The sequence below is a fragment of the Manihot esculenta genome, chromosome 9 (genome assembly GCF_001659605.2).
Source record: "Manihot esculenta cultivar AM560-2 chromosome 9, M.esculenta_v8, whole genome shotgun sequence".
Taxonomy (NCBI): Eukaryota; Viridiplantae; Streptophyta; class Magnoliopsida; order Malpighiales; family Euphorbiaceae; genus Manihot; species Manihot esculenta.
In genome coordinates, this window is record NC_035169.2 from 914,672 (window position 1) to 930,116 (window position 15,445).

Here is a 15,445-nt window from a genome sequence, read left to right on the forward strand (position 1 = left end):
GACTCCCCCATATCCTCTACTGACATACTCATGCCCAAACTACTATCTCTTCTTTGGTTATCCTCCTCTGTTTCCATCACCTCCGCTGACATACCTTCATGAACTGATCTCCTCCGACCTGCATCAAAAGACCTTCTAGGGTCCCTTGATGTACTTTCCCTGATCGTCCTACAAGATCTTGCTCTCTGCAGAGCAGGGGAATGGGCATCCATGCCCTCATTCTCTGGCGGAGCTCCAGTCAATCTCGCAGATCGACGAGTTCCTCTCATCTTGACTTCTGAGAGCATAACATAGCACATAAACATCAGCATCTTATGGTTCATGTGAAAACACATGAACCTACCTCACATATAAAGCATACATAGCATATCATACATAACATACATATCCTAGCATTAATGCACATGCTCATCATCATGGCATTTCACATCATCATACAAGACAGGACTCCATATCCTATCCTAGTGGACATGATCTTCCTATTGTGCTTGCCCTTCTATAACCTCTATGAGCCCGACACACTATAGGTCCGACCATGTGAACCTAGGGCTCTGATACCATTCTGTAACGACCCGGAAATCCGGACCGCTACCGGCGCTAGGATCCAGATCGGCATAAGGCCGCCGGGACCCGTAGCAAGCCTACTATGCATCCTGTACAGCTGGTATAATCCCAAACATGATCCAACATAAGTATAAACTTTAAAACATAAAACTGTAAACTTTTTCTTTAACCCGTTTGACCTGTGTATGCACTATGACTGAACTCATAGAACCCCTAGGGTCAGCATACTCTATGTCAAACTCGGTCCATCACATGAAACAACATAAAATAAAACTCATGTACAAAGGGATTATCCAACTCGGGCCAAGCACAATATTATAACTCTGAACATATGACTTAAGGTCATATTACAATACAACTCTTTTTACATCAATACATAAATCTTATATTACATCATGTCCACAACTATTCTATTACATAAGCATGACCATGGACGTATCCAGCTGATCTCCTGACTATCTCTGAACCTGCAAACCTGGGGATAGGGGAGAGGGGTGAGCTAAAAAGCCCAGTGAGCAGAAACTAACAACATTTGCTTTAATTCCACACTTTTTAGGTATATTATTATTCATTTTATTTATCAAATCATTTAACTTTTTCTTATTCATGCTTTCATGAAATGCAACACATCACAGCTAATCACATAAAGGATGAATTTGTCACCACTAGCCCTCTACATATCATGACATGTCCAACTACACCAGGGGCGATTAGGCCTCACCTAGTGCTCACTTACATAACTCATATCATAACATGTCCGACTACACCAGGGGCGATTAGGCCTCACCTAGTGTTCGCTTACATAAACATAGTACCAGGGGCGACCTGGTCTTTCTATCTCATATCATACCATGGCATATCATATCATATTATCTCATCTCATACTGAGGGCTAAGGATCATCCAATATCCATCCACATCAACAACATATTATGCAATGCATCATATTCGTGGGTTCTAATGCAAAACAACCTAATACATATCATGGCATTTTATGATGCATGAACATGCTTAACATATGATTTATTTACTTTAAAATAAGAGAGTTGTGTTCCACTCACCTGTGACTAGCTCAGGGCCGACTCTGAAACGGCTGACAATACTAAACACCTCGGTTCCTCGGGTCCGATCCTACACAGGTGGACTCCAGTGAGGTGCCAAACATACTCTAAACAACTCATAAAAGACTACCCAAAAACCCCCTAAAACATCATAGAAGCATGCATAGAAAACACTCAAGAAAAGGCTGGACAGGGCACTTTCGGCGGCACTTTCGGCGGCCGAAAGTCCCAGACAGAGACGAAAGTCAGGCAGGTTCGGCGGCACCTTCGGCGGCCGAACTCTCTCTCCAGAGACGAAAGTCAGGCACTTTCGGCGGCCGAACATTACCTTCGGCGGCCGAAAGTCTGCTTTCAAGCCAAAACTCAACTTTCGGGGGCAAGGTTAGGCGGCCAAACCATGCATCCTTAGGCAGGTTCGGCGGCCGAAACCACCTTCGGCGGCCGAACCTGAGTTCATCCAGAACTCAGCCTTTGTGCATTTCAAGCCTCCCAAACCTTCCAAACACCCCAAAACAAGCATCCAACTTCTCAAACACATGCATACATCCTCAACCATGCACAAGGGAGCTCAAACAAGCTTAAACTCCCAAAAACAACATCTAAAGTATACATAGATAGTTTATGACCCACATAGGCCAAAACCATCAAAACAACCCAAACCTCACATACTCTCTCCCAATCATGCATACTCTCTCCCATATGCTCAAGGGGCTTGAAAACTAACTTAAACCCCAACACAAACATCACATGAACATACATTATCATACATTGGGCATAAAACCCACATAAACCCTAACATGCATATCTACCCATCAAAACCATCTTAAAACTTCATGAAACGTAAAGAAAAACATAGATCCACACTTACCTCTTGAAGATCGAGGGTTGGTGCGACCCAAAGCTTGAGATGTGGAGAACCCAAACTCTTAAAGTCTCCAAGCTCTCCAAACCTTGATCCAAGCTTTAAAACTCTTCAAAACAACCATATAGCTTATAAAACGTGAAGGATTTGAAGAAAAAGCAAGAAAACGACTAGAGGAGGACATGAACACACCTGAGCTCGAGAATGGGGAGAAATCTCGCCCATTTCCGGTCTGAGGGGCTTTTATAGGTGGCCAGCCAAACCTCCTTCGGCGGCCTAACGTACATGCAAAACACCCCCATGTTCGGCGGCCGAACTTGAGGTTCGGCGGCCGAACCTGGTTTGTTCAATCAAGACTTTCGGAGGCCAAAAGCGCTCCCAAAACCAACTCATGTTCGGCGGCCGAACTTCACTTTCGGCGGCCGAACCTGGCAAAAACCTCCTTAGTCTTTTCTTTTCAAAACTCAAATCTTTTTCATTTAAAACCATGAAATCAGTAAAAATCATTGTAGAAAATCACATTTTACCCCCTTAGAAGACTCTGGCATCATCAAAATTCCATATTCCAACGGAGATTCCGCCGGAAGGTAGGGATTCCGATGCCGGAATCTAGCCGGGTATTACAAGTCAGGCCAGAGTAATGAGTTCAGATTCGATGATAAGGGGATCCTCCGCTACGGGAACAGATTATGTGTGCCAGATGACATTGGTCTGAAGGGAGATATTATGGGGGAGGCCCATAATACCAGGTATAGTGTTCACCCTGGAGCCACCAAGATGTATCAGGATCTGAAGAGAGTGTATTGGTGGCCAGCTATGAAGAAGGACGTGGCACTGTTCGTGTCAGCCTGCGATGTGTGTCAGAGGGTGAAATTAGAGCATCAGAAGCCGGCTGGAATGTTGAATCCACTACCGATTCCAGAATGGAAATGGGAGAACATAGCTATGGACTTCGTAGTGGGGTTACCGGCGACGTCCAACAGATTAGACTCCATATGGGTGATTGTGGACAGACTCACCAAATCTGCTCACTTCATCCCTGTCAGGAGTGGTTACTCTGTGGACAAGTTGGCGCAGGTATATGTAGATGAGATTGTCAGACTGCATGGGGTCCCGGTATCTATAGTGTCAGATAGAGGGCCCCAGTTCACCTCCAGGTTTTGGCGGAGTCTGCAGAACGCTATGGGTACCAGATTAGACTTCAGTACTGCCTTCCACCCACAGACAGACGGACAGTCAGAGAGGACCATCCAGACAATAGAGGATATGCTCAGAATGTGTGTGCTAGATTTTGGCGGTTCTTGGAGGCAGCATCTACCTTTGGTGGAGTTTGCCTACAATAACAGCTATCATGCTAGCATAGGGATGGCTCCATATGAAGCTTTGTATGGGAGGAAGTGCAGATCACCTATCTGCTGGGAGGAAGTAGGAGAGAGGACTCTTGCGGGTCCGGAGTTAGTAGAGCTTACCAGCAGGGTAGTACCCATAATCAGAGAGAGGATCAAGACTGCTGCTAGTCGGCAGAAGAGTTATGCAGATATCCGTAGAAGACAGCTAGAGTTTCAGGAGGGGGATTTGGTTTTGCTCAAGGTGTCTCCTATGAAAGGAGTGGTTCGGTTCGGGAAGAAGGGTAAGTTAGCTCCACGGTACATCGATCCTTTCGAGGTGCTTCAGAGGATCGGTAATGTGTCGTACAAGCTAGACTTGCCTACTTCGATGGAGAGAATCCATCCGGTTTTCCATGTTTCTCTGTTACGGAAGTACGTGTCGGATCCTGGAAAGGTTCTTAGTGAGCCTGATGTAGAGATCCAAGAGGATCTCACCTATGTAGAGCAGCCAGTGCGGATCCTCGACACTCAGATCAGAAAGCTGAGGAACAAGGAAATCCCGATGGTGAAAGTCCTTTGGAACCACCACAATATTGAAGAATGCACCTGGGAGACACGGGAGTCCATGCTCCAGCAATACCCCCATCTGTTTTGAGGTGAGTGTCAGTTGTGCTATGTGTTGCATGTGTGATATATTGTATGCTATGTTCTATGTTATGATTGATGCCATGCTTTGTATGTTAGTTGAGGAACATTCGGGGACGAATGTTCTTAAGGGGGGGAGAATGTAATACCCGGCTAGACTCCGGTATCGGAATCCCTACCGTCCGGTGGGACCTCGGATGTCGGAAACCTCTAGAAGGGTAAAACTGTGATTTTATGAAATGTTTTCATGTATTTCATGTTTTTAAGTAAGAAATTAAATGAGTTTTTGCATGAATATAGCTTGAAGGAAAACCCAGGTTCGGCCGCCGAACTTGACTTTCGGCCGCCGAACATGCATGTGATTAGGAGGCACGTTAGGCCCCCGAAAGCATGAGTGAGGGAAGTGCAGGTTCGGCCGCCGAACCTTATGTTCGGCCGCCGAACATTGCATGGATACGGAGGCACATTCGGCCCCCGAACGTGGCCTGGCCAGCCACATATAAAAGGGTCCCTTTGGTCCGCACGGGTGAGCTTTTTCTCTCCCATTGTCGGCCAAGGTGAGTCTCCGCCGCTCCTCCCTCAATCTTGAATGTTTTCCCTAGATCTTTCATGGTTTTCATGAGTTTTAACTTCTTTTTTTAAGATCTGTGAGCTAAGAGCAAGTTTTGGGTACTTGGAGGTTCAAAGAGCTCAATCTCTCCATCTCCAAGCTAGGATCGCCTTTCCTCTCGTTTCTTCAAGAGGTAAGCTTCGATCTATGCTTCTCTTATGCTTTATGAAAGTTTTATGCAAGTTGATGGGGTAGAATGCATTTTTAAGCTTATTGATGAGTTTATGGGTTTTGATGCTTTGATGAACAATGTATGTTGATGTTTGTGTGTTTGAAGTGTTGTAGTTGGGGTATATCATAGTTTGAGACCCCTAGGTGTGTTGTATGCATGTTTAGAAACAAGTTTATGCATGTTTTGAGGCATTTTGGAGGCTGTGGACACAAGGGAGCCGAGTTTCTGCCCTTCGGCAGAAACTCAGGTTCGGCCGCCGAAGTGACTTTCGGCCGCCGAACCCCCTTGTGGAGGCAGTTTCGGCTGCCGAAGCCTGCCCCCGAAACTCAAGGTTCGTCTCTGTCTGGGAGGTTCGGCCGCCGAAAGTGCCGCCGAACCTGCATGACTTTCGGCTGCACAGGGACTTTCGGCCGCCGAACCTGCCGCCGAAAGTGCCCTGTTCAGCCATTTCTTGCATGTTTTCATGTGATGTTTTCAGGATGTTTTAGGGGGTTTTTGGGGAGTATTTTAGAGTCATGTTCATGTATGTTTGGTCCCTCATTTGAGTCCACCTGTGTAGGTTCGGACCTGAGGAACCGAGACCCCCAGCAGTGAGCCAGCTGCTTCAGAGTCTCTTCAGAGCTAGCCAGAGGTGAGTGGAATAAGCTTTAAGTTTTAAAGCAAATTAATGAAATGTTTTAGCATGATTCACGCATCATGAATGCCATGAGATATATCAGGTTGATTGCATTAGAATTCACGAATATGTTGCATTGCATACTTTGTTGTTGATGTGGATGAATGTTGAATGATCCATTAGCCCTTTTATGTCATGATAACCTATGTGAGTCCAGGTGTGCCTGCTACGGCTCTACGCCCCTGGCACTATGATTGATTATGGTAGTCCGGGTGTGCCTGCTACGGCTCTACGCCCCCGGCATGTGTAAGTAAGAAAGATAGGGGCTAAATGGTGACAAGTTCATCCTTGATGTGAAATGTTTGTGTTATGGCGCATACATGAAAGCATGATTTAAATTGATATTTTATTATTCTGCTCACTGGGCTCTAGTAGCTCATCCCACTCCCTTTATCCCCAGAGTTGCAGGTACAGGATAGATCGGGAAGTCGGCTAGAGTGAAGTAAAGTCATGTATGATGTAATAGATAGTAGTGGACATGAATATGATGTAATGAGTATTTATGACTATGTTAATGTAATGAAAGAGCAATGTATAGTTATGTAATGATGAGGATGATTGAGGACTAGTATGTGCTTGACCCTATGTTTATGGTTATCCCCTTGACACATGATCTATAGAAATGTTTTTATGATGTATTTGATAGTCCAAGCTTATCGAATGATGAAATACCCCATTGGAGCATTTGATGAGGACTCCAGTGGTGGTTATGATATTAGATGTGCACATGTTCAGGTTAAGCTTGGAAAAAGAAAGAAAAAGTTTACAGTTTCATGTATGTTGTTGATCATGTATGGGATATTACAGGTTACAGGAAGTATGTTTGGCTTGCTACGGGTCCCGGCGGCCTTAAGCCGATCTGGATCCTAGCGCCGGTAACGGGTCGGATTTCCGGGTCGTTACAGCTGAAGGTGGGTCTTTATGAAGGTGCAAGAGTGATAGAGATACATATTGTCCAGCTCTGTGTATTGGCTGAGGATTGCAGTAAACCTGACTATATTAAGCTTATAAAAGGGCTTTGTGCTGATAATGGTGTTGGCCTCTTTAATAGTTCCCAATGCTAAGACTCTTAGGGAGTAGGTTAGATTTTGCAAGACTGATTCTGAGGGCAAGACCAGGAGGGAAATTGGAGAAGCGGTTCCCTTCTAAAGGTTTTACTTGGATAGACGACATCTTCTCGGAGGAGCAGGGTGATGACGAGTAGAGGGAGAAAGGACAAGATGAGAAAAACTCCACCGGCTGGGTCTCTGCAAATAATGTAATGGATGAAGAAAATACTTGTTGTAATAGAGACTCGGGAGGAAACTAAAGACATCCCTCCTCCCATGTAATCTTTTATAGTTTTCATTGAATATATATACATATATATTTACATATCTCACCATTATTTTTGTCATGCGGTTTTATGTTCTGTACTTGTCCCAAACCTTTATCCAGTCATCACCCATAAAGACTTAAATAATCTCTTAAAAATTGGCTAAGGGGTCACCCCCTTTCAACCAAAGAACCTGATGATCATTGCTTTGGCCTAAAAAATGACTAAAGCAGGTTTACGATAGGACTTAACACCCAGTCACTAGCCTAGCTAGTGGCCATAAAATAACTCCGGAAATCCGCATAATATGATTCAACATCTGGGCCCTTTGCCTAGTGGGTATCAGTCTTGTGGCCTAAGCATGAGATTCCTTAGATATATTTTTTGTGGGACTAACACCTAGATTTTAGCCTGACTGAATTTGTCTTGTGGCCTTGTAATACCCGCTAAACTCTAACGTCGAAATTTCAACTTTCTGATATAATTTCCATTGAAATCCAAAATATCAAAATCGGAATCTTTAGAAGGGTAAAATATAATATTTATAAAATGAATTTAAAGTATTTTAAAACGTATTTCAGAAAAAAAAAGTTTCAGGAAAGTTTTAAGGTTCGGCCGTCGAACCTTCAAGTTCGGTTGCCGAAGGTGGCTTCTCCAGCCACCTATAAAAGAGGTTCTACCCGAAGTGGAGAGAACTTTCTCTCTATTTCGAGTAGAGGTGAGTTTTTCTGGCCCTCTCCTTCACAATTCTAAGGTATTTTATGCCAAAACCACAAGGCGGGTATCCGCCAGACCTATGGCTAGATGTTACTCCCATTTAATAAAATTTCTAAGGCATTTTTATACTAAGACCACAAGACGAGTATCCACCAGATCCATAATCGGGTGTTAGTCCTATTTAATAAAATTTCTAAGGTATTTTTATGACAAGATCACAAGGCGGGTATCCGCCAGACCTATAACCGGATGTTAGTCCCATTTAATAAAGTCTTTAAGGCATTTTTATGTTCGATGTTAAGTCCAATTGATTATTTTTCCAAGTTATTTAGGTCAAAACCACAATGCTGGTAACCACTAGGCTGATGACTAGACATTAGTCCCGATTAACAATTTTTATGAGACATTTAAGTCCCGATTAATTTATTATCAGCTAGAAGAGCTTCTAGTTTTTTTTCTACTTGTTCGAGTATTGAGCATAAAAAAGTACAAAAACAAATAGAAACTTGGTATGGGTTGTAAATATATATTTAATTGTTTTATTATATTATATAATTTTAGAAACTTGGTAGATAAATTCAATAATATAAGTGAATGGCATTAGGCATTTAAAATCCTTTTATTCCAAAAAGAAAGAAAGAAAATAACAAGGACACTTAATTCACTTCTAGAAATCTTCATCCTTCTAGTTAATTAGGCAAGAGGATTGCCAGCTAAAAATGCTTTAAACAATGCTAGTGATCTCTTGGGTGATGAAAAGGGTGCCATGTGGGATCCACCTCTAATAGTTGTAAAAGTTAGGATGTCTCCATAAATTTGTGTCCATCCACCAACCTGGAATGAAGAATAACAAGTTAGACATAAAGGAAAAGATCAAACACCAACTCATCATTTTGTTTAGGCTTTAAAGTTTAAACCTGTTTATCTTCAAACCATGGTCTGTAAGTCTTGGTTGAGTTCAATTTCAGGTACTTTGCCAACCCATTAACCAAAGTCCTTGTCCCAGAAAATGGAATAACTGAGTCTTGATCTCCACTGCAACAATTCAAAAGATGAATTAGTGAATTTTGTAAAGTACAAGGATTTGATAGTAATTATTCCTGTGGTTAATGACAAATACCTGTACACTAGAACCCTGATGCCTGAACTGACCAGTGAACCCACAACACCAATAGTAGGTATCTCTAAGTTTTGCCCATCATAATTGATTACTCTGTAACAGACATATTTTATATCAGAACATAGAATTTAAAACATGTACTATGAGAAAAATTTGAAGGTAATATATTATGAGTTCTAGGGGTGAGAATTATTAATTAATTACTGGCTGCAGAAACTCCAACTGCTGATTCCAACAAGCTGGGCATGAAGAGCTTCTTGCACATCCTTCCTGTTCAAGTATTCATAACTCTTTTCTTGTACACATAGATCAATGTTCTCTGAAGCTTCCTGTATAGAGAGAAGCAAAATGCAATCATAAGTTTTATCCTAAGTTAGAACAGTGTGTAGCCTGGATAGTTTGGTGGGTTCCTGGAGTGCTTACAGGCTGATTGGAACCTTCCTGAAGAGAAAATTGAAATTTTGGTCTCAAGGGATGTTTGTGGAGTTGGGATTGTGAACGTGATTGCCCAGACGACACACAGACATCGGCGGTGACGTCGTAATCATCAATTTCAAAAGGAATTTCAGATGAAAGTTGAGCGCTTACAGCTCTACAAGCAGCTGAAAGAGAGCCTCTAATGCGCTCTCTCCAGAGCTGTGAGGTGTTACAAACTGAGTTGATAAGTTCATAAGTAGCATCTGATATCAAACTGTGAGACCAGTAGTAGACACCCTCTGAGTTCATATCAATACTAAACTCCAAGAGAGGGTTTCCTATCTGAAAATGTAATACATTTTATAAGTAATTATGGAGGAAAGATTATCAGGGTTCACTTTCGTTTTTTGCTTTACTTACAGCTATGCCCTTCAAACTGAAATTTAGTCCCGACTGAACAATGAGCTTCGCAAGTTGTGGGACATAGTGACCTGAAAACGAGGAGTCCAGAGTATCAGTTCTCTGACAAGGACACAGGAGCTTCGTACATGTTTCTTTGAGCTAAATTTACCTGCATAGCTCTCTCCAGTAATGAAGAAATCTCTGTTCTTGTACTCTGGAAATTTGGCAAACCACTGCAACAGGAATATGAAATTGTCTTGTTCTGAAAAGAACACAATCTGATATCACCACTTTTGATGAAAGCCAATCCAGACAATAAATTTAAGACCATTTATATATATATATTTTTAAAAAATCATTTGGCTCCAACCGGGTGCCATTTATGTTTATTTGAAGAAAAAAAAAGAGAGTGAATTCTCATAATTTCAAAACATTAGTTCAGAATTTAAACTGATTAAGGACAAAAGCTTGTGAAAAAACCTGGCAAGACAAGAGTGGAAAGGTTCTTAACCTGTAATAGTGTCATTCACGTAGTCATAGAAAGATGCATTAGCAGAATAAGAGAAACCAACCCCAGCTGGTGATTCCAAATACAGCATATTTGCTTCTGCAGACATGAGGAAAGTTTAAATTATAAATTTTTGCACTTAATATTATTGAAGTAATCTGTCCAATCAATAAAAAAGAAAAAAATAAGAACTTTGTTTGGTCAAATAACACAACTAAAAGAAAAAAAATTCTACGCACGGTGATTAACTCCACATGTAGCCTGAAAATTAAAAAAAAAAATACAAATAAAGGGAGGCAGAAATGGACAATATCATATGGTGACACCTTTATTCCAGCTAAATTCATTTGTGACAAGATTCCCTCCACCACTTGGCCTGAATGGGCCATGCTCGGAGAAAGCTCCGGCTCCAACAGAAGAACAACCAGGCCCTGCAGAAAGATCAAAGTAATTCAATTACCGGTTATAACTAGACTTGTTTTCGAGACAGCAACCAGTTAAGCAAAGTGGGCATACCTCCATTCAACCACAGAACGAGAGGCTTTGAAGCAGGGTCAGTTTCTGCTTCAACAAAGTAATAGAAAAGAGCTCTATTTTGTTTTTGATCAACGGTAATGTAGCCTGCATATTGCTGGAAACTTATCTGTGGTTGCCCTGGCAGACTCACGATTTTATCATCTTCTCTGGAGGAAAATCCTTCTGCTGAGAATGATACTTGCATGAAAATCATGCAAATCACAGCCAATAGGATCATCCATGATGACTGAGAATGCATGGCGTAGAGAGAAAAAGGAGAGAGCACAATGCCTAAAGTGTCGAACTATGCTTTGCTTTTATAGGCTTACAGCTTCAAGCCAGAGAAACCGCTCTGAGTCGGCACACTTGAAGATTACATATGTCTTAACTTGAACGTCTAGTTGGTTTTGTAGCGGAGGATGAGAATTAATCAAGGTGGTTGACATAAGAATTGTTGTGAGATAATATTAAATGACTTCATATCATTGTGATTTACGTAATAAGAAAATGAACAAGGCCAGTTGAAAAATGAACAAATTGACCGAGTAGAGAGAGTTTCAGCTAACGGCTAAAAGAATATTGATATTTGCAATGCAACAAATTATTAGTCGGCTAAATTAGCTGGCCCTATTGATTATATTGCTTTTCAATAATCCTTTGAATTTTCCTTTGTTGGCTTCTCACGCGGTAATATATATATAAAGTATTTAAATAGACTTGATTTATTTTAAATTTAAAAATATTAATATGAATTTCATCTGTCTTAAATATTTATATCATTTCGTTAATATAATTTTAATTATATATATAATTTAGTACTTATACATTTAAATAATTATACTATTTTTTTATCAAAAGTAAAATAAATTAATTAACGATTACTTTAATTGAGTAATTTTTAAATAATAATTTACACATTTTTTTATTAAATCTTTCAAATTTTCTCTTAATTATTAGGATAACAAATGAATTTGTTGCTAAACTCTTAAATTTCTCGCCTTGTAAACCTGATATAAAATATAATAATTTTTTATATTTCACTTGTAAGATGGAAAGTTTGCAAAGAAATCGATATCCACTTAATGAAAAAAATATATATATTGCAAAGGTCGAAATTGAAATTAAAGGTATATAGGAACCAACAGTAATTTAATTTATTTGCCTTTTTATACAATAAGTTTTAATTTCCATGATAAATAAAATAAATTTTGTATTAAAATTTTTATAATTAATTAATTAATATTACCATTAAAAATATAAATAGTTATATCAACGTCTTTTTTAAAAAGTTTAACATTGTAACCATTTCATATAATAAATTTTAACACAATGAAAAAAATTATAGTAAATACACTTTATAATATAATTATAAATAAATAAGAATAATTTTCATGATATAGAAATAACAAAATATTTTTAAAAAGTTAAATATTATACATGGGATTAAAATTTAAGTTATTATTAATTATGAAACATATAAACATTTATATTATTATCCCATTTCAAAAAAAAAAAATTTATATTATTATTAATTATACCTTAAATTTAGTAACGGATCTAGAAACTAAAAAATATTGTCTAATTTTATATTTTCAATACTTTCAATTTTACTTATTTCAGAAAGATTTTATCTTTATAAATATTGAAGACAAGGTAAAACGTAAAATTTAAAGTAACAAAAACATATTACAAACTAAATCAATTTATCCACTTGAGAGTTTTTTTTTTTTTTTTTTTTTTTTTTTTTTTTTATATTTGAATAGCTTAACTTATTAATTATATCAATACTATTTAATTTTAGCTATTTTTTTTTAAATTTAAAATTTATTTTTATTTATTTAAATAGTCTAACATAAAATAAATATAACTATAATTTCTTTAAAAAAATTATTATATAAAATAAAATAAAATAAAATAATTAAATAAAAAATAAATAATTTATCTTTTAAATATTTTAAAAAATAGAATATTTAAAATTAAAAATAAATTTTTTAAATTTTTAAAAAATACAGAAATTACTAGAAAATAGTATTTGAAGTTGAAATTTTTTATGAGAGAATTACTATTAAATTTCTAAATTTTAAAAAATTTTATTATTTCGTCTCTATATCAAAATCGCTTAGTAAAATATCTCTTTATTTTATAAAATTAAATTGTTTAATAATTTATAAAAAAATTATTTATCAATTTATTTTATCTTTGATCATAAAAATTAAATAGTGTAAACATTTAAACTTAAATATACTCAATAATATGTATAATTAAAATTATAAAATTAAATAATATAAATATTAAAATATATTGATAAATTTTTTAATAAAATCATTAAAGAATTTAATTTTATAAAATAAAAAATATTTTAATTGTGTAAATTTCATCCTATATTTTAAAATTTCGAGATTTAATAATAATTTTTTTAAAAAAAAAAATTACGTAAGTACTATCCAACATAGAATGCTTGAATTCCATTTGTTTATAGAAAATAATTTATATTTAAAAAATATTTTTTATAATAAATATTTTTTAATAAGATGATTTATTTTTTTATTATTTAATAATAAAAGATATTAATAAATTTATATATAAAGATATTAATAAATTTATATATAAAGATGTTAATAAAATTTTTAAAATATATAAAATAACTTTTTTAAAATAAATTTATTTTTTTCTTAATAATTAAAATTTTTAATGCATTAAACATAAAAAATATTGTTTAAAAAATATTTTTTTTTTACAAATAGAGCCCAAAACTTTTAAGTTATTAAAATAAGTTATGCCAAAATTAAGAATAATAAATTTAAAATTTTAGAAATTAAGAAGTAAGAGTGAGAAAATTGCCACTATCCTCCACTTATATATATTAATATTAACCCATTATATGTATTCGTTCTATATATTTATATTTATTATATGATAATTTTTAAATAATTATTGATATTATAAATTATAAAAAAATGTAATTAATAAAATATAAGTATTAATATAAAATAATGTAGAATTTTAATTAATTTACTTTTTTTGTGAATATTAAAATAAACAGTAGGATTATTTTTTTAAATAAATATTTAAATATATCACCTTTAAATATAATAGTTTTAATTTTTATTTTCTATAAAAAAATAAATTGTTATAAAATTTATAATAATAAAATAAATATAAGATATATGAAAATATAATTTATAACAAAATATAATACTTATTTTAAAATTAATTAATATTAATTTTTTTAATTAGCTGAATTTATTTTTAAATTATGTAATTAAACCGATAATAAAATTTAATAGTTTTATTTTTTTTTATCAAAATTACAAATTATTAATAAAAATAATATATGCATTGATTTTTTTTTTTCAAATTAATAATATCATCATTTATAAGCAAAATGAAACTATATTGAAAATAATTAATATTTATAAATTAAAATATTATGTTAAAAATATTTAGAATAAAGAAATGTACATAAAATAATAAAAATAATAAATAAATTATTTTAAATATCTTAAATTTAATTTAATACATTAAAAATAATTTGTACCGATATAAACTATTTTTTATGACTCTTTTAAATATATAAAAAATTAATTATATAATTATTTAATTATCCTATTTTTTTCTAAAAAAATAAGATTAATATTACCAAATTTATTGATTTTGATATGTATATATATATATATATATATATATATATATATATATATATATATATATATATATATTACTTTGTTATCTTATCATTACCATCTTATAAATTTAAAATTTTTATTTTATAATTTAATATTATAAATATTATTTTAATATTTTTAAATAATTATAAAATTGTCATTATCATTTAAATAATTTATATTATCACTTTATTATCCTTATAATCAATGTTTTAAATTAAAACACTTATCTATCAATTTAATATTATTAAAATCAAATTTTATTTTAAAAATCTTATCTCAAAATATTTATTTTATTATTTACATGTGTTTTAAAATTCAAATAACTATTTTCTAACTTTAAATTAATTTAAATAAAAAAATTATTATTCACTTTAAGTTTCAATATAATAATTAATAATATAAACAATAACTTATTATTTTATAACATAATATTTCTAAATTTATTAATATTTTATAATTAATAATATATGCATAAAATTAAGTTTGATTCTTGAACTATAATCTGTAATAATTTATTTTTTTTATAATTTTGAGTTAATTTTTATTTTTTTTAGAATTTATCAATATTTAAATATGCTGTTTTGATAATTTTATATTAAAATTTCAATTTTTTAATATATATATAGTCGATAATTGATTTTTAAAATTATTATAATCAGTTTAATTATTATTTTATAATTTTAATTTTATAAATTTAAATTTATTATCTAGTAATTTAATATTATTATAATTATTTTAATATTTTAATATTCTTAATTAAAAATTAATTATTATTATTTGAGTTATATTATCATTTATTATCCTATAATTTTTAATATTAAAATTTAAAATTTTTTTTACTATTCATATATAACCTAAAATTTAT

The 15,445-nt window shown here is 34.3% G+C and overlaps 1 protein-coding gene across 1 annotated transcript; it reads right to left on the minus strand.

Annotated features, from left to right (window-relative positions):
* Positions 1-8,549: 8,549 nt before the first annotated feature.
* LOC110623600 (serine carboxypeptidase-like 45) lies at positions 8,550-11,283 on the minus strand. Its single transcript, XM_021768596.2, has 10 exons — positions 10,913-11,283; positions 10,723-10,827; positions 10,400-10,495; positions 10,058-10,150; positions 9,907-9,977; positions 9,493-9,828; positions 9,274-9,398; positions 9,070-9,162; positions 8,867-8,984; positions 8,550-8,783 (listed from the first exon to the last, which is right to left on the minus strand). Exons 1-10 carry the CDS (start codon positions 11,169-11,171, stop codon positions 8,643-8,645), a joined length of 1,437 nt encoding a protein of 478 aa, XP_021624288.1. The 5' UTR covers positions 11,172-11,283; the 3' UTR covers positions 8,550-8,642.
* Positions 11,284-15,445: the final 4,162 nt, after the last annotated feature.